Consider the following 20,223-nt stretch of genomic DNA (forward strand, 5'->3'; position numbering starts at 1 on the left):
TTTCTTTTCTCAAACTTATTTTTCATTTATGGAGAAACGGCAAAACTGTTGTTGGAATTTTCAGCATTTTTCTGGTGTCGGGACTGATTTCAGAAATGTATGTATGCATGCATGCATGTGTATACACAAACACATGTACATACATACATTTTGAATCCTGTCCCAATAACAGAAAAAATGTCAAATTTTCATCAACCACAATAACCTGTAGTTTGAAATTTGCTTATATGAATTATCTTGTTGCTTATCTTTCATATTAAAATAAAAAGGGCATAGAAAATTAGACTAATACAGATACCTCAGATCGCACCATTAATAAGAATTCCCCCTTCTCCCATTTCAGCTTATATAAAGCTTTTGAATTTTGGGTAATTTTTGAAGAAAAATGCATGCTTATATACAGAAATATGCAGTTGTCTTACCTCGTGAAAAACAAAATATTTTCTCTGTCCATTTGATTCTTGATGTACTGAAAATTCTTCTTTTATAGTTGTTTGGTGTTTGTGGAACAGTTGTTGTTGGACTTCTTGCTCTAGATGGTTATAATGTATTCCGAGGTAACCAGTCTGCTCCAAAATCTGATCCTGCTTGAACTGATACGCACAAAAATGGATTCTAATCACTGCCAAGCATGAAAGACTGCTGTTTTCTTATTGATGTATAACTAATAAAACACAAAATATCTTAGCATCAATACCTTTTGATTTAATAATTATTTTTCATTTCATTGAGATTTTTTTTTTTTTTTTTTTTTTTGTGGTGATTGTCATTAACTTTGTACTGAATGGATGGTTTTTATCTTGCCAATGTTACTATAAACACATATACATCTTTATGGTCAGTAAATGAAAAACATTTGTGCAGCTAAATGTTAATTACTTAAGTAGCTGTTGAAATTGCATTGATTACAATTAACCGTTTATGCTCCAAGCATATTTTTGCACTTCATGTACACTCGAAATTTGTGTAATGTATTTCATACTTAATATGTAATAAGTAACACATTAAAACTATGATGAATATTATGGAGTAATTTTATAACAGCCATTTACATTACAAAAAAAGTCATCAGAGTACAAGTTTGGTTTATACTTGTGTAATATATAATAATATATTATTCTTTTTCAATTCTTTATTCTATATTATTCAACAATATTATATTATGCTTTCATTTTAATTACATGTCTTTTTTTTTTCCTAAAAAATTTAAAAGAACCATCTAAAAAATCTGAATGAGCCTTTTTTTATCTATGTTTTAAAAAAGATAATCTTCCTATTTAGTTAAGAACATGCCATTGATTATACCCCCACTGAGTTACATTATGCATTGACTATATGTTATGATTAACTAAAAGAAATTTAAATTCTGTTGCATTTGATGAGCATAGACCTGATACTTAATTTAGTTAAAACTGGAAAGAACTGATGCTATGCACCTAATCCAAGTCATTAATGACCGAATGGTAAGTTCTCATTATTTGTTTGGATTATTTAATGTACAGTAACATTGAAATTAACAAATGAAAATATCATCATGCATACCACTGTTCCATTCCCTGATGTTTTTATGATATCAATTGAATATAAGTTGGATCTTAAACATCTTTTTGATCTCCCTTTCATTATATCAATTATATATGAAGAACTTAAGCAAATACTTTTTAAAATATAAATAACAATATAATTACTACAGAATCTGGTAATACATGAATACCTCAGGAAGAAAAACACAATAGTTGCTTTGCATAAAGTAATGGTGAAGTTAAAACAAAACTGAATTGGCATTGCATAATCTGAAACCAAAATGAATAATTAATTGTAGCATATGTTATTTATATGTATATATTGTTCAGAATGCAAACTATTAAAAACTAATTGGATCAGTGTTTTAGAACATATAATTAATATAAAAAATATTTAAAATAAAATTAGGGGGAGGAATCACCATTAATAATAAGATTAATATTTACTAAAAAAAAAAAAAAAAAGAACTTGTTAATTAAATTCGAAAAGGCACTTTTAAGTGGTTGAATTTCTTTTTAAATATTTAAACCAAATTTAAGGAAAATAAAGTTTGATCAAATTCTTTCTCTCTATATTTCTACATTTACTAACCATTTCAAATTAGACAAAATTCTACCTTAGGTTAATATTAGCTTTGTAAAAAACTGTATGCATTTTAAGGGAATATGACACAGTTCTCTCTTCTTGAAAGTGCAAAAATATTTTGAAAAGACATCATTTTCTCATAATATATATAGCTGTTCTATAAAATCATTTTCAATCCAAGGTTGAAATTTTCTTGAAGTTCATATTGGCAGTTCTTTTCCATTTATTAAAATAGGTTGCATACAGTATAAGAAACATGTAAATGCATTTATTAGGTATTTGTTCTTAATGCTTTTCTTATAAGTCTTATTACATATCTCTGTAGTTATTTTTAAATTGCCAGTTTTTCTTATAAAACTGTAAATTTTTTACAAAACTTTCTTATACATTATAAGTGTAAATTTTGCTTTTACTGTATATAATAAAAAATATCATTTATAATGTTTGTATATCTTCAAGTGTATTTAAAACACTATAGTTTGGTTTCTGTATAACATTTTAGTTGATTTTTATGAATTTTTTAACGGTGAAATATACTGATATATATATATTAAGATTACTATTTAAGAAATTCATATAGCATAAAATTTTTATTAATTTTATAAATATGAATGTTTTCATCAATGTGTTAAAATTATATTTAAATTTTATATTTTTCTTCGCAGCAGTTTTTTTAAATGAAATTTCCATATTCATAATTATGTAAAAAACTTAAATTTTTAAAATGCTTGTGATTTATAAGAATGCTACCTTTTAAATGGTAGATTACAGTATTTGTTTCACTTATTATGTCAGTTATATATGTAAGTAAATTTTTCGTGCTTACTAGTAATTTCTTTTTATTTTCTGAATGTTACTGTAGTATTGTGAATATTGGGCTCATGTTTTTAATACATTTGTATACTGCTTTCATTTTTGAAAAAATGTAAATTTTTTTAAAATTAAATTGTCTGAAAATCTAACTTTTGTCTGCATTGAAATCTAGACCATAATTAATTAAAAGTCTTAGAATCAAACACATTCCCCCCCCCAACATCTACTTTTATGTGCAGTCTGTTACTATTTTCAAACACTTTTTTTAATAGAAAATTTGAGAAAAATATTTTTTTAATCTGTTTTTTTTTTTTTTTTTTTTTTTTAAATAATGATAATAATGCAACTAAAACACAGTCTAGTTACTGACATAAAATTTATGATGAGGTAACTACTAGCAACCAAAAAATTTTAAATACGGAGCTTGCACAGATGCATTTGCTGCAGTAACATTCTTATGCTAGCAGATTGTACATATATACTTGCTTACAGAACTAACTAATCACTAAAAATAAATCTTGCTGAAAAAATAGCCATTTGCTGCTTCAAAACTATTGCTAATTGCTTATATTACTATCAAGTGCATATATGAATGTTGGCTGTATTTGAGTTTTAATTTGTGCAGAAAAAAATGAGTTACTATATGAATGTGCTGGAGAAAAATATTTTATAAAAGAGACCAAAAAGTATTAAAATATAATTTTATTCTAGTTAAACAATCTAAATAATTTCAAATCTTCGCATTAATACTATTATGAAATATGACACACATTTTCATTGCAAAGATTTGGAATTCTTGTACATGTATAAATATAAGTACATTTGTAATAATAATATAGAACAGGAAGTCTTAAAATAAGACTTTATTGCAGTAAAATATCAGAATACTGTCTGAAATAAAACAAATTTACAATATTTACAAAATAGTTTAACAACAGTAATTGGAAGAATAATACATATATCCTTAAAATATAATACTGCTAAATGATAGAACACCATATAAACTTAAAAAAAATAAAAGATATGTCTTTATTGGAATACAAAAAATACAAGCTACCCATGATTTTAAGCAACTCCTTTGGGGGTGGGGAAAGGAAAGGAAATGAAATTCATCTTGATACATAAAACACACAAGAAAAATCCATACACTCATAATACATATTTTCACTCTTAATATTTCTTCTATATGTAATATTTGAATAACCTGTTAATTACTGACTTCGATATACATTGAATATACTTTTAAAAAACAAGAATAGTTAACACTTTCTGCCTTTATGTTATTAAAATATATAATTTTTTAATTAAGCTTACCTTCTAATTTTAATTTAAGGCTTAAATGGAACTGGAGAAAGAAATGAAAGAAAATTAGTAATTAATTATTTTATAACAAGAACAAATTAATAAGAATGGACAAATCAGACATTGATCACTGAAAAAATTGTGTAACTATTGTAAAAATATTCCAGAAAATGATGAGAATTTTTACAGTATAATTCGGTTTAGTTAAATATCTATAAACCTATATATGAAAGAACACAATTAATTCTAATTCTGGTATAATCTCATAAACTGTATGTTAAAATGGACAAGAATTGTTTAAAGTCCCCCAACAGGATTGGCTGCATACACTTTTAATATTAATGAAACAAAATAAATTATAAAAATCGAACACATTACCATAATTTGAAACATTTGAATATTTAATATAAATAATCAAAAATAGAAATTCATTTTGAATTTTGCAGTACTGCTAATTTATCTTCAAGGTGCGCATTCCCATACTTAAGTAACGCAATTAATTATAATCAAAACAACTTAAGTCATTAACAAAAATTTCTGACAAGATATATGATATAATGTGCTGTTCTTATGCAAGGTACATTATAAAATAAATAGTCTTCCAAATGCTGTTAATGTATGAAAAATAAAACATTTTATATAAATTGCATATTGTTTCATTAACAGACCGACTGATGAAAATTAACAGCATTAACATCTTAATGAGCAAAATCAAATATGTAATGGAAAAAAAAAAAAAAAAAAAAAAAAAAAAAAGGTTGAGCATTACCCATCAAAAGAATTATTATCTAAAAATCATCAAACAAAATTCAATATTTTTTTTTAAAACACAGTTCTTAAGAATCAAACTACAAGGCTTAAATTGAAGGATCTTTTTTAATGTAAATGCATGTAAAGCATTATAAGTACTAGTAGCAGTTTTAAATCATTTCTTAATAAAAGATTTTCACTAAATGTTTATACGAGGGTTGGGGCAAAAGTCATGGAACGGATATGTGAACGGATCACAAAACGTATATCTGTTGTGTGGAAGTTCTGCAGGCTTAGTGTGTATGCAGAACAACAGATGGCTTTGTGGTAGTGAGGGCTCTGAAATCAGTCAGTTGGTGAGTGCTGTGCGAGATGGAAGTAACCCGTGTTGAGCAGCGCGCTTACATCAAAATAGCCGTTCTCTGACGGAGAAATGCGATATCAAATGTCACAGTGAATTAGTAGAAGCCCTTGGGAATGCCTTACCATATCGTACAGTAGAACGGTGGGTAGGAAAGTTTCAGCAAGGACGTGTGTAAACCAGTGATGAGCAACGTTCGGGATGACCGGTGAGTGTGCGGACCGACTTGGCACGTGCCATCATCGAGCATCTCATGGATGAAGACAGACGATGGACATTACTGGAGTTAGAGAGGGCAAGTAGCATCGAGAAACACACCATCCACAGGATATTGCATAATGAGCTAGCGTGAAAATCCTTCCTCAGTCAAATTGATGGTGATCGTCGTATATGACGTCAAGGGTGTCATTGTTTGCCACTTTGTTCCTCATGGAAGAACGATGACTGCACAGTAGTACAGAGACTTCCGGGTGCGACAGGTACGACGTGGCATTCAGGATAAAACGTCCGGATCTTGTGGACAGTGCAATAATTCTGCACAACAATGTAAGACCAAATAAAGCAGAGTGTGTATGGCAGCTACTCCGACGTTGGGGATGGGAAGAATTGGAGCACCCACCGTACTCTCCTTACCTTTCCCCTGTGACTTTGATCTCATTCCCAAAATTAAGGAACCAATACGTGGTTGGCGGTTTGCAACACGAGAGGAGATTTCTAATGCTGTGCGCCAACAGATGACCCGATTCACACATGGTGCAGCAAATGCTGAGGCTGATGGTATTCAGCGCCTCCCACATCGTTAGCAGCGTGTGGTGACAGTAGCAGGGGACTACATTGAGGGTCTTTAGGCCCAGGTTTCTCATGTCAACTTTATGTGTATTGTATTATCATTCTTTTGCACGGTGAAGGCTATATTGCTCTGTATACTACCATAATAAATTCATGTGTTACGATATTTCAATGCTATCCATTGTCCACACATGTAGTTAAGACCTTGTCCTTTCGTCTGTATATGTCACATTTTTCAACCGGACTGGTATCTTCAAGGAAAAAAATAGTTGCCATGACTTTTGCCCCAACCTATGTATTCAAGAAAAGCTAATTTGTACTTGCAAATTACGTACTCTGTGTATTTAGTAAGCTGATACAGTAATTTTACTTTAATATAATATTTCAGAATATAACCAAATATTGTGAACAAAAGTTTGAAAACAAAACAATTAAAAAAAAATTCTGTTTTTCCCATCCATGTGCAAGTTTCAGTAATAAAATTTACTTTGGACATTTAGGAAAGCACAAAATAATGTAAAATTCATACCCTGTATTGAAATTGATTTAAAAATTGCTACACTATTAATTAAAACATAGTAAGATCAAGCATAACATGGCAACCTAACACAAAATTTAAAAAAGTATATTATTTTGTAAAATAACAATAAACATAAACAATGCATTTTAACATATAAAAAACATGAAATAAAACCATCAACAATATTAACAAAATGCTGCACAAAATCTACCAGAGGTAGAATATAAAAGATGCACCAAGTAATAGATGAAATTCTGCACAGAAGTATGTGCGTGAGAAAAAATAGAATACTTGCTATCATGCAAGGAAGTCTACATTCAAGCTAATGGAAATAAGCAACGGTAGGAGGAACATAATATAACAAAGCTTAGTAGGAAGGCCAAGTACCTAACTGTTGCTGGGGGGGGAGGAACAGAATATGCTTGAATATGACATTTTTGGCAAAACTTTTATTACAAGTTTTGCTGAAGCTTTTTCTTACTTACTATGTATATTGTGAAACATTAGATTTTTAAAAAATCTAAATGCAGAATGTAATGAGAATAGTTTAAAACCATGTGAAACCACTATAAAAAATAAAAAAAAAAAAAAAAAAAAATTTTTTTTGCTTCATACAGAAATGCTTGACGTATTGCATCATAAAATGAATGTAATTGACTCTGCATTACTCCTCGTTGCATACACATCTACTGCATAGTATATCTCAGTTAACCTACCAAAATTAAAATACTTTTGAAAAAAAAAAAAAAAAAAAAAAAAGGAAGAAAACATTTCATAATGAACATTGAAAGAACTTTTGTGAATACAATTAACACTCTTTAACTCAAAATTTCAATTAATTTGAACAAAAGTAGAAATTATGAAAGTAAGAAACTATTTCTGGAAATTTTAGATAACATGAACAGTTTTGCTGGTCCATATGAGTTCAACTAATTTAAGGCTACTTCATCACCTCACCAACTTTTAATATACCTAGGTCCACGTTTTTGAAAATTACAATTTGTTCAGTCACCTAGAATGTTTTCAGATAGTTGCAGCAGTTTAGCTGAATCACATTTAAAACTTTTATTTTTATTACACAGACTATAATGAGCAGTGCAATAACTGTAACAGATGACTTAACCAAGAATATGTAATTTTATGTAAGGAAAGAATTATAAAAATTGTTACTTGGATAACTTGAAACTAACTAAAAATTCTTTTAACAAAATATTAACTATCTGTAATGAAAGAAAAATAATCCTGTAGAACATTCAGCATTAACTGAGCTCAAGAATGAGACTAAATTTGGTTTTGGGTAAAAACATTTATACTAATACTATTCAGGATTGATATCTATGCCTGGAAATTCTTCACTCACAGAGGCATCACTAAGTAAACCTTGTTCAGCTCTTCTTTCCCAATAAGAAGCTCTCTGAAGAATGGATCTAGATATGTGCCTTCGTACTTTTGACCTGGGAATGGAATTCGTACTTGTATTGCTCTCGTCAGATGTATAACCATGACCAATATCAGTATGAGCTGCACTGAAAGAACTTTGCACTGATTCTGGGCTACATAAACTTTCCCTTTCACTTGTGCCTTCATCACAACTATGGGAAGGCACCTGAATAGTCCTGTTCATAGGTTTGGGGAGGTTTTGCTTAGCTAGATCACGGAATTCCCTTGATAAACTGCGAGCTGTTAAACTATGAACCTGAAAAATAGGAAAGTACAATAATATGTTGATGTTGAAATAAGCTGAGTTATTATGTTTCAAACCACAAAATTTTGGAATTAAAAATCACATGTGCACAGTCTAGAGGAAAAACAAAGACTAATTTAATTATTTAAACTTTAAAACAGCAAATTATTTTTGTGCATTTATTTATGCTACCAGCCATCCAATATACACCACCATGAAAGAAGCTGTCAATATGCTTAAAATCTGCACCACGTGTACTACGTCATGAAACTGATTAGCATTAGAGTAAATATGCAAATCGTGGCAGTAACACCCACCAGCGGCCGAGGGGTGTATGTCGCGGAACACTGCTAGTTCGGTCCGGGGTTAGAATTCCAGCAAATGGGCTTGCTGCATGGCCGTTTTTGCAATTTTCCCTATATGCAATGTCTATATGAGCATGTTTCCATTAAAAAAGTCCTCCACGAAAGTATCCTTACCTTTAGGCAGCTAGCCTTAGTGCTTTGCTATAATTGAATAAACCATGTGCCAGTAATGTCATTCATAAGTGCTATATAAAGGGAGAACAGTATGCTGTTTCAAGAATTGGAATGATGAGTTTTCCTGCTGCTCCTTAGCAAGGGAAGCTTTATAATGCCTTATTGGAGGGAGGGGAAGAGCAGTAACTGCAGCAAGTTTCTTAGCTTGACAGAGGAAGAACTAGCTTGTAGACACTGTGGATTATTCTTTTGAGAAATTGATGTTCATGTTGGATAAAATCAAGCCACAATGATGTGAATGTGGATTCAACGGGGACTAACCGACTGATGGGAATTACTACCTTGTCGCACCATCAAATATGAAGCCAGACATGCATGTATGGCAGTGATGCACTGCACACCAAAATAAAAAGCCTTAGTGCAAGAATTAGGGTTTGTTGCTAAACAATATGCACCAGCACAATACTATTCAATGTTGTCTTTGCATAGCATTCATTACTATAATTGTTGTTGACTCTACAGTGCAAGCATATGAAGCTACAACAGTGCACTAACCCTTTTCGGCATGCTACCTTTTAACCCTCTGAGCGGCTTTATCCGGTCATCAAAAGTTTTACTACTTGGCATATATTAGCTTATAATTTAATCATATTTTGCTTTCTTACTTTCTTTAATAATGTAAATATCATCTTAATAAATGTATGTTATGAAGATACAGACTAAAATAAGTAATTTAGAAACTCAGTTAATAAATGCTGTTTAAATACTGATCTTCATGACGTATCTAAAATCTTGCACTGCTCAGAGGGTTAAAATTGGAATTTCAACAAACAAACAAACAAAAGTAATAGGCAGTCTAACCAGGCCTAGAGGAGTACACAGGTAAAATTTTGTAAAGATAGCACTGACCATTTTAATTGTGTGGGTGTGCCTGAAGTGGGCTCACTTCAATGAATATAGTGCTGAAGACAAGCCTACAATTAAAAAATGCTAGATTCTGATTACCGTAGCAGATTAAGCATTATCCTATGTGCACCATGGAGAGGCCTGCTATATACACCACCCAAAAAAAGCTGTTCTTGATTATATGATGATTATATGCGTATAACTGGGAAAAAAATGGTAACTTGGCTATATGATAGTTACATTTCATATTTACACTTTCGTCTATTTCTTTTCATGGTGGTACTTTTTGAAGCAAGCGACACCCTTTTAAAACAACACAACCCAACATTGCATGTTTTGCACAAGTACAGGGATGTGTATTGGATTCACTATCTGAAGGCAATTTGTTTAACAGTTTGAGTGCTTCAAAAATGGATAGAGTTCTCCAATCCATTCGCAAAATAATTAAAAATCGGGGGGGGGGGAAGCTCATATATTTACAAGTAAGAAAATATAAACTATAAAATTAAATAAAGATCCACAACTCAAAATTATAAAAACGTAGAGTTAACAAAACTTCTTTCAACGAAAGTGAAGGGGAAAAAAAGAGAACTGCTCTAGTGAAACATCAAAGAGTTAACTAAATTACCCGACCTTCAGAAAAACACTCCAACAATTTCTTAGTTAATAACCAAACCTCAGCCTCCAAAAAAAAAAGGGGGAGGGGAGAGATGAAACACAGATATGCACGCATCTTTCTATTGTAAATGAACTCACTGAAGAGGAAATACTGCAGTGAAACAAAGATAGCCTGGTCTTGGTGTTTAAGTGATCTCTTTCTTGGCACACCAGTTGTTCGTCATTCAATTTTAGGCCTTTCAAGGTAAAATATAAAACTAATATAGAATAAAGAGATTAACATACAGACAATAAAATAACATAGAAATATCTTTTCAAACAATTCCTTTTATACCCTAAGAAAAAATCTGGAAGATTTCTTTAAAAAATTAGGGTCCTTAAAAACTAAACATGGCTAAAATGTATGTACTGTTTTTTTTTTTGTGCTGTCAAAATAGGTATAAACAAACAAGGTTAAACATAACCTATAGTAATCTATAAAGCCTTTTTATTCAATTTTTCTGCGTGTACAGAGAAAATTTTGTGGTGTGCCAGAAAGGGTTAATGCTGGAGATGGACAAACAAGTGGCTTGATATTATCTTTTCCATAGAATCTTAATTCTTACAATACTATGGTCTGGCAAAGCTGTAGTAACACACATAATGTCCCTTGCATTATGCAACAAATATAGATCTATCACCTAGGATTATGGTTTGGAGTACCAATAAATTTTACCGTTGCAGCCACCCAATATGCACTGCCAACACATTTAGATGACATTGCTACAGCTCTAAATTTTTTGAGCCAGTGACCAAGTTTCAGCAGGACAATGCATGACTGCACACAGCATAGAACATTCAATATTTCTTCATTGCCCATTAGGTTACACTGTTGCCTTGATCCACTTGTTCTCCCAGTACATTGGCCACTGAATGCACCAGGTCAATGACTGGCAAACAAGTGACTTTACACCACCTGAAACTATGCCTGATGAACTTGGGCAATATATGGAAACAAAAAATGATATGAAGTATCCAGACACATACCTTCTTTCTTTCTAGGTTGAAGCATGTTGCAGCAGTTATTGCCAGCCTTTACAAAATATTGTTTTCTTTGCATTCCATAAGTTGAAAGGAGCTGTAATTTTAATCAACCTACTATTGCACCTTATATTATTTTTCTAGTAAATATGTCTTTGACATCTCTTGTTCTTTAATTACTGTATTTTGAATAGCCAGTAGTGTATTTGCCCTAAGTAAAAGTTGTGCATGCATTTTATTTTCAATTTACTATTCTCTCATAGTTTTCATTAATAACATTACCCCTATTATTTAAATAGAAACTTTTCTAAGACAGCCTCTCACATTTCCAGATGTTTTAGCATCCAGACTTGTGGAAGTGATCATTTTAGAAAGGTTAAATGTAGATATTTATTTTATTTAAGTTCTCAGAAAATATTGGTCACTCTTAAAGGCAACCAACATGAGAGGGTTTACTGTATTCCCTACTTTCCTCACATAAGTAGACTTACTTTCATGCATGGTCTACTTTTCTTAAGTTTTTCTTCCGTTTTATTTGACACTTTGTCTTCTGTAACAACTGATTTCTCTTCTAAAATAACCTAAAAACATAAAAAAAATTATATAATTTTTGCTAGCCAAATAATACCATACAAAGGTGTGAATAGATGATATTTCTAAATAAATTATACAAAATCAAGAGTATTCAGTGATGAATAACTAAAAATGTTTTTTGAGCATATTTAAATACTAATTGAAAAGACACAAAAACTTCAGCCTTCTGCTACGAGAACTTTCTCTGTCTATATACATAATATTTTATTTAATTTTCAACCCCTTTATCTCATCCTTAATTACAATATTCTCCCTTCCTGTTATAACTAATCTGCTTTATTTCAACAGAAATTTGAGGCAATGGCCTCTTTGGGAAAATGTTTAAGCTAATTAAAACACTTTTAACTGCTGTATAACCACACCTGATATATGTATGGCCTTCATTCATGAGATACATATGAAAAATCTTAAGAATAACATTAATATCATCATTAATTATCAATAATATAACCTCTCAAGTCTCGTCAGCAACAGCCCCGCGAATGGTCGAGAGGTTAAGTCCACTGAATACTAATAGTTCTGCCTGTTTGGGTTCGATTTCAGCTAAAATGGTTTTCTCCATGTATAATGTGAATATGATCCAGTTTCTCTTAGAAAGTCCTTGACGAAGCACCGCTCTCATAGGCAGATATTCTCGTGGCTTTGCCATATTTGAATAACCTAACCTTAAATAATAGCTTTTAAGAAGAGAATTTTGAACCTTATATTTGTTTGCAAAATTTCAAATTAAAATCTTCAATCTTCTAATGCTTACCTTTTTCAAATAAACATGACTGCCTTCTCTTTTTCTTGCCAGAACAAAATGAAAAGAAAGGAAAATAATAATAATAATGGACATTCCACTTCTAACATTTATTATTACAAACCTAAGTGCCATGCTTTATTAAGCTTGAACTGTATGAATTGTGCTATGACTACATCTACTCCTGATATAGAATTAAAGGACACATTTCATGATTTCATGTTTAAAATAATCTCAAGTATGTCTCTTCATAAATTCATATACACATTATTATATCAATTCAGTATTCGCAGTTTCAATTATCCACAGTTTATGGCAACCTAATTTTTTTTTTAAATAGAGAAATAAACTATTTTAATTTACATAACACACAACAAAAGATAGAAAAAAATACAGTGAACCATGGCAATACATTTCATTTTATTGCAGATTAAATGTTTAAAACTATTTTACCGTACTGATACTCAACAGAATACATAATTTGGACCAATATTTCACTACTTATGATATGCTTTAATGGAAACACACGATTCTTAATTACTAGTCATTTTTGAAAGTATAATGATTTTTTTTTCTTTTCCCTGTTTTGTTACCTCTTAAGAATTAGACTAAATATCAAATGTTTTTACTTTCACGTGTATGAAAGAATGAGAAATGAAGTGCACTATAAATGCACAATGCAGATTATAGAGCCTTTATTAAGATATTATTTAACACTGACACTGCTAGAACTGATTACAAATTACAGTATTTATATATGTTATATAAGTAAGGTGTCATAGATAGTATTTTTAGCTTTATCTATGGTTTCATACAACAGCTGTATGTCTTGGAACATAGGAATATATTACCTACTATAGGTGTACATAAAAGTATGCTTAAGTAAATGTGTAACATTGGGACTCCCAAATTCTTCTCCCTTGTGAATCATAATACTGAGTCTCTGCTTGGCTGTACATAAAAGTATGCTTATGTTAGTGTATCACATTGGTCCTACATTCTTCTTCCTTGTGAAACAGAGCACTGACTTAATTTCTAATATGTTTCTGTGAATCATTATCGTAAGTACAAACAGATGAAGTCCATCATGTTAGGATAATGTAAAGTTATTTCGTGAAACAGTTGTGTGATATGCAATTTCATAAGAAATGTCAATAAATAATGCTTGTTTTTTATTGCTTATAATTCATATTATGTTCATAGTATTTATAAAATCCTCCCCACCAGTTTTCACACATGTCTGCAACAATGTTTGTAACCTTTATTCATTAATTACTTCAATTATTACTCAGCAGGAATTTGATTTAAAATAAACACTATTATTACACATGCACAGGGTTGCCACTCAAACAGGAGAATGAAATTCCCCGACTTTTCCAGGTGTGTTTCAAGAAAATTCCAGTTTATCCACGTAATGTACGTTGGCTGTGCTAAGAGGTAAATTAATTATGGTATTACTTGTATTGTGTAGCAAATTCACTTAATTATTCAATAAATCCCAGAGGACATTTATTCTTAATTATTCTTGGTATACTTTGTTTGATAATTTTGTTTACTTTTCCACTTAAGAAACTTAATAAAATTTAAGATATATACATTGGATAACAACTGTATGTTTTATTTAATTATTACTCATGATCATCGGCCAGTTCAACATGAGGCTAATCCGGTCCTTATATATCACAACGCAATGCTAAATAGTTAGGTTAGATTTTAGGTAAATTTAATTTGTGTGACGTGTCTTCTTAAAAGGTACCTTAACACTTGAAAACACAAATATAATAGGAGTTGTTTTCTACACTGAAGACTGAGATTAGAATCTGCCCGATCTGGAATAAAATAAGGCATTTTTTTGCAAACATTCTGCAGCTAAACGAAAGAAATCTATTTAATGATAATTTTTTAATAAATTGAGGTATTTTATATTTATTTTGCATCATACACAAGGAAAAAATATGTGCATTAAATTTCGTGATGGTATGCCATCATATTGCTAGAATTAATTTTAGGATTATGCCAGAGAAAATTTCCTGAAATTTGGAAATATTATTTACTAATAATAAATAAATTTAGAGGGAAGAAGCAACATTAAATGATACAAATAACAAAAATAAAGATAATTACTTAAAAATTACTTAAAAATTGAATTAGAATAATCAACAATATTTTAGCGAATATAGTTATATTATTAGCCTAGATGACTGATTACAATTTTTTTATTTTACTGATTTTGTAGTAAAATCCTAGTATACAGTAAGGCCTTGGCACGATTTTGAAAATTGTCACCAAGACCAAAATGACCCATTTACTGCTCATCATCATGTTGCCAAATCCCGCTGTACCATACATAAAGATTATTCTAACCAAAGAACGTCTATGTAAAGAAGAAAAGGTTCCACATGCTATTACGCCACTAGAAAGCGGAGGAAATATTTGCCAAGGGATTTGGCGACGGAACCTGGCGGCCAGAATTTCCCTCTCTGCGATGCGTACAGGAAATTGAGAAACACGCGTTAAGAAACATTCTTTGACAAGAAAGAAAACTACGAAGATCCGTTTTTAAATTATTGCGAAAAATCCAAGAAGAAACGTTACGGATTTTCGTAGTTTCCCCCCCTCGAAATAACTAATCCATGAATTAATTTACTTGTGCAAAAAAATATTTTCTTTTTCTTTAGAGTTTAAAGAAATTTTAAATAATATTCATTTTATGAACTCTTGATAACGTGACCTTCAAACTTCGACACTGGTTTCGAGCTTTGGCGACAGATATATCGCACATGCACAGCTGTTTCCCTCTATGATGGAACGAAGCCACGTCTGTTGCAGAGAGGTTTTCCTTCTTTACAATACATATTCTTTGATTCTAACATTTAGGTACCGCATACTAGGATTAAACCCATTTTGTTTTATACGAGAATAGGCACTTTCTTTTTTCATGCACTGCACATGCGATTCTCGAGGTTACTTGAAACCAAAAGTTGCGGGAAACTTGCTTTGCCTTTCAATCAAATTGGAGCTGCGGAAATTGGCTCTATGCCAGCTGCCTGAATGACACTCACGTGATACACAATTGTCATGTAAGAAAAAAAAAGTTATCTCTTCTGACGTCGGCGCAAAACTCGCTTTTTTTTGGCGGGATCGTTGTATGAAATTCCCTGACTTTTCCAGATTTTGACTAAAATACTTAAATTCCCTGACTTCTCTGAATTTTTTGGTCAATTTTCAAACTCCCTGACTTTTTCCGGTTTTCCAGATAGCGTAGCAACCCTGCATGCAGAGTAAGGTATGTACTTATTTCTCTAAAAGTATGTTAAATTACACATACTTGTTTACCGTTGGGTGAAAATTTTGTAGCAAGGCACTTAACAGATGGAAGGGGCAAGCTCTCCTCATCTGAAGTAGGATTTGCATTATTTATGGAAATTTCATTCCTTCGTTGCTCATCCAGCTTAAAAATATAACAAGAAAACCAGTACAATATAAAAATAACTTTCAAAGGAAAATAAAGCAAGAATTTAAAAAAAAAAAAAAAAAAAAAAAAAACTATTATAACAATTTTTTCTAAACCATAAAAAATGCCCTTTAAATAAATATGTACACAAAAGTTATAAAAATATATGAAAGTAAAAAATAAAATTGCAAGTAAAGTTTCCATTATTGAGATTAATACCATTCCTACAAGTATATGTAAATGCATCATACTTGACCACTAATGTTAAAATTAACTGAAAACCAAACTAGTACATTTTAAATTTCCAATTAATATTTTATAATCAAATATTTGAGATTTTTCAAAACCTGAAACAATTATGGCTTATTTTTTATTAGCTTTTATTTATTTATTTTGTCGCAGAATTATAAGTTCATTTTGCTTTTTACATTTTATTATTTAATACAAAATATGTTTATGTATAAAACACTTTAATAACATATAAATGCAATATATGCCGAATATCAGCAATATACATATAAATGCAATACATGCCGAATATCAGCAATAATTTATGTGTTAACCTCTCAGAAATTTTTGTTTACCAAGAAAATGCCCCCCCCTCTTCAAATGAAAAATGAAACTTGCCCTCAGTGTTCCATGAAAATGTCTACCAAAATCACACATTAAATGCAGTTTGTATCAGAAACTTTTCTGTTAACTTTAAAATCTGTTTTGGTACCCGAATGACCACATGACAGTAATTATGTATTCCCCCCTTTTTGCTTAACTTCAATACAGCAATACCGATTTATGTGAATTCAAATTTACTATACTTCAAGACAAGCTAACCTGAGAACACATACAAAGGCTAGAACGACTTTTTCATGGCTTTTCACCCTGTTCTTTAAGTTATCCATGCGCACCCAAAGACCCGCAGAAATTCAATTCCTCCAATTTGCTACACATTTAGCGACTTCTTGCCAAATCCAGCATATTTTTAAGTAACAATCTTTTTATGTGATAAAGCTGCAGTTGAAATTATTAGTTCATTGTAGTGTAAAATATAGGGCATGTTATTGTCTTAATTTATATGAAATTTTTCGCTATAATCTAAATATGACGCATACGAATTTGATGACATTTAAAGAATCATTACTTAAAACTTGAAACAGAAGAGCTAACAATGTATTCCTTGTAGTTTGGGTTAAATTTTTTTCCCAAAACCATTCACTTATTAAAAGTAAAATATATAAATTTAGAAAATCTGGTAGGAGTTATTTTCTTTTAATTTTTAAACGTGAACCAGAGAAAAATGCTGATTTTTATTTTCTAAAGATGTTAATTTGATTTTAATTTCCGATTATTTAAAAACTCTGATTATATTTTGTAACAGACATGAATAAAAATTATATCCGGTATTGTCTCCTAACACAACATACTTTTCCAGTCATGCCCAGAGAATCACTCTCCTACAGTACGTCTTATCCTATCTTTTTTATTACTGTTAAAATCAAAAATAAAATAAATAAAAATACTGGGAACACAGATCTTCGGATTACAGTCTAACGGCTGAAGAGTTTACCATTAAAAATTTCAAGATATTAGAAAAATATTAAAAACTTTAAAATTGTAAAACAAACATAAAAATTAAGACTTAAATGATCTTATACCTATTAGTTTGTACCAATCAGTTAAACATATAACATTAGAAATGTCTTTTGTTAGTTATAACAAAGCGCAAATGTTCATATGAACTAAAAACTTATAAAAAATTAAACTGTAATGTAATGACTGTAAGCTCTGCATTGGAGTATCTCAGTGTATTATATAAAATAAGTCCTTTACCATTATAAATTCTCCACGAAGACATCTCATCCTTTAGAAAATGTAGAAATTAAATTTCCACATTTTCTAAAGGATGTTGCTCTTTCCACCATAGTTAACTGATCAGTAATTCCGTATTGGTTAGGTTAGGTGATTTGAATATAGCAAAGCACACAAGAGCTATCTGACTAAGGGGTGAGATATATTCGTGGAGAACTTTCTAAAGGAAACGGGCTCGTATTCATGTTGTACATGGGAAAGACCACAAAAACTGAACATGAATCCAGCCCGTTCACTTGGGTTCAAACAATGTTCAGCGATCTTAAACATTCGGCTACTGGTGGGACACTTTCATATTATATTTTCTAATAGATGTTAAGTTGTATTTATAATGTTATTTACAACTGTTTATAGTTCTGTCTTTTTTTAAATTTGTGGCCTTGAAGACGGCCCTTCTATTTGTAAATTTTTTCAACTGAGGTATTCAATCCCGCTAAGATTATCATTTGAAGAATCTGAGCTATCCGACTCATCAATGTTAAATTGCACGCACTCAACGGTGTTCTTCACCAGACAATTTAATTTCCACATTTTCTCTTCCTCTTCTATTACATGCCTCACGCATTTAGCCCATTGCATAGGAGTCACCAAATCAATTCCTTTCTCAATCAATTTATGGACATCATTCTTTTTAAAAGTTCTGTTTTCGGATGCTACATACCCTTTCACACTACTCCATATGAGTTCAATTGGGTTCAGTTTGCAATGATATGGTGGTAAATGCAAAAAAGTATGTCCGGCTTCAGCAGCTACAACATCTATACGATGGAATTCAAATTATTTTAGAAACAAGAACTAAAAGTTCTGCTATTAACATATCAGCTTCCCAAGGAATATTTTTTTCTGTCAACCACAGCTGAATGTCTGCTTTCCTTGTACTTGAAGAAGGAATGTTTTCAGACAAAACGCTGTGATAAGACGCATTATCCAACACAATTACACTGTTCGGTTGCAAGTTAGGCAGTAATTTTTTTTTCAAACCAGTTTTCATAATATTCTGAATTCATTTCCCCATGGTAATCTCCTTTCTTTTTCTTAGCTTCGAATATATCACATGCTTCAGGAATAAATCCGTTTTCATTACCAGCATGAACAACTATACACCGTGAGCCTTTTCCTGAGGGAGGAGTTAAACCTGTTGAAAGACTGCTCAAAAAGGCTCTCTTAGCACTTTTTATAGTTATATCCTCCCAAATTTTGGTTTTAGAATGCCCCAAATTTACCCAAGTTTCATCAGTGTAATAAATTGTACTGGCCTGTGAACGATATATTTTTTTCTCTCTTAGATATCTATGCCTCCAGCATTGCATATCATCACATTCAATCAAAATTGACTGGCGCTTTCGTTTTCTGTACGCAAATCCTAAATCATTCATAATTCATCCTACTGTGCGAATGGACATATTTGGCAAATCAGTTTCATCATTTATAACTTTAGCCACTTTTTGAACCATGGGAATTTCATTCCATAAAAAGAACCATGAACTTTCCTTTGTATTGTTGCTAAAGTTAATTCATTATATCGTTTGATTCTGGTTTGCGTACCGACTTTCAGAGGTCGTTTCTTACCTGGAGTCAAAAATCCTCCATTTTCTTTCAATTCGGATTTCATGCGATTTATGCTTGTTACAGAAACACCAGTCAAATCAGCAGCAAATGTAACAATATCGTTATCGGATTTCTTAGGAAAATGCTCCCGTAATTTGACAAAAACATTCATAATGATAATCTTAGTGGCACTGCACAATGGTTTTCCAGCTTTATGAGGCTGAAAATTAAACACATATGTCGAAGATGACGCAGACGCCATGACAAGTGCTTTTGTCTCCTCCCGGTCAGTGAATGAATGAATGCTTTAATTCCTTTTCTCATTGAGAGTAGGGTGAACTCGGGGTTGGTGGAATTTGCAATTTCGCCAATAATGCCAAAAAAAAAAAAAAGGGGGGGGGGCTGTCTTCCTGCTGGTCATCGAATGATTGACATGATTTAGCAAATTTTTAATTAAAAAGCTAGATGCAAAGTAATCTATTGTTTTACACATTTTTTCCCTTATGTTCTTGTTCAGCAGTATTCATATTTCACAGCATAATTTTTACAATATTACTTCTCGAAACGGTAGAACTATATTCTTCGGCGGACGCATACACTTTCTAGTATATCCAGTGTTCTCAACTTAGGTTGACCTGAAGTATAGTTCTTTGTTTTCTTTTACATGT

General features: G+C 31.2%; 2 protein-coding genes across 3 annotated transcripts in view; one reads left to right on the forward strand and one right to left on the reverse strand.

The window, feature by feature from the left end:
- The window catches only part of LOC118185511 (proteolipid protein 2-like), a 140,706-nt gene extending 133,294 nt beyond the window's left edge, over positions 1–7,412 (forward strand). The window contains exon 4 of the mRNA XM_035355381.2: positions 491–7,412. Coding sequence (XP_035211272.2) covers positions 491–592 — 102 coding nt within the window. The 3' untranslated portion in view covers positions 593–7,412. The remainder of the gene's footprint in view (positions 1–490) is intronic.
- LOC118185518 (uncharacterized) overlaps positions 3,610–20,223 on the reverse strand; it is a 65,108-nt gene continuing 48,494 nt past the window's right edge. Inside the window, exons 19-21 of one of the 2 annotated variants that reach the window (XM_085814479.1) lie at positions 16,016–16,138; positions 11,843–11,932; positions 3,610–8,340 (exon numbers count right to left, since the gene is read on the reverse strand). In XM_085814479.1, coding sequence (XP_085670605.1) covers positions 7,963–8,340; positions 11,843–11,932; positions 16,016–16,138 — 591 coding nt within the window. In that variant the 3' untranslated portion in view covers positions 3,610–7,962. The remainder of the gene's footprint in view (positions 8,341–11,842; positions 11,933–16,015; positions 16,139–20,223) is intronic. The other variant, XM_085814480.1, reaches the window with a different exon arrangement.

This window comes from Stegodyphus dumicola, chromosome 4 (genome assembly GCF_044657685.1).
Source record: "Stegodyphus dumicola isolate Sdum_Otavi_A_Nest chromosome 4, ASM4465768v1".
Lineage (NCBI taxonomy): Eukaryota > Metazoa > Arthropoda > Arachnida > Araneae > Eresidae > Stegodyphus > Stegodyphus dumicola.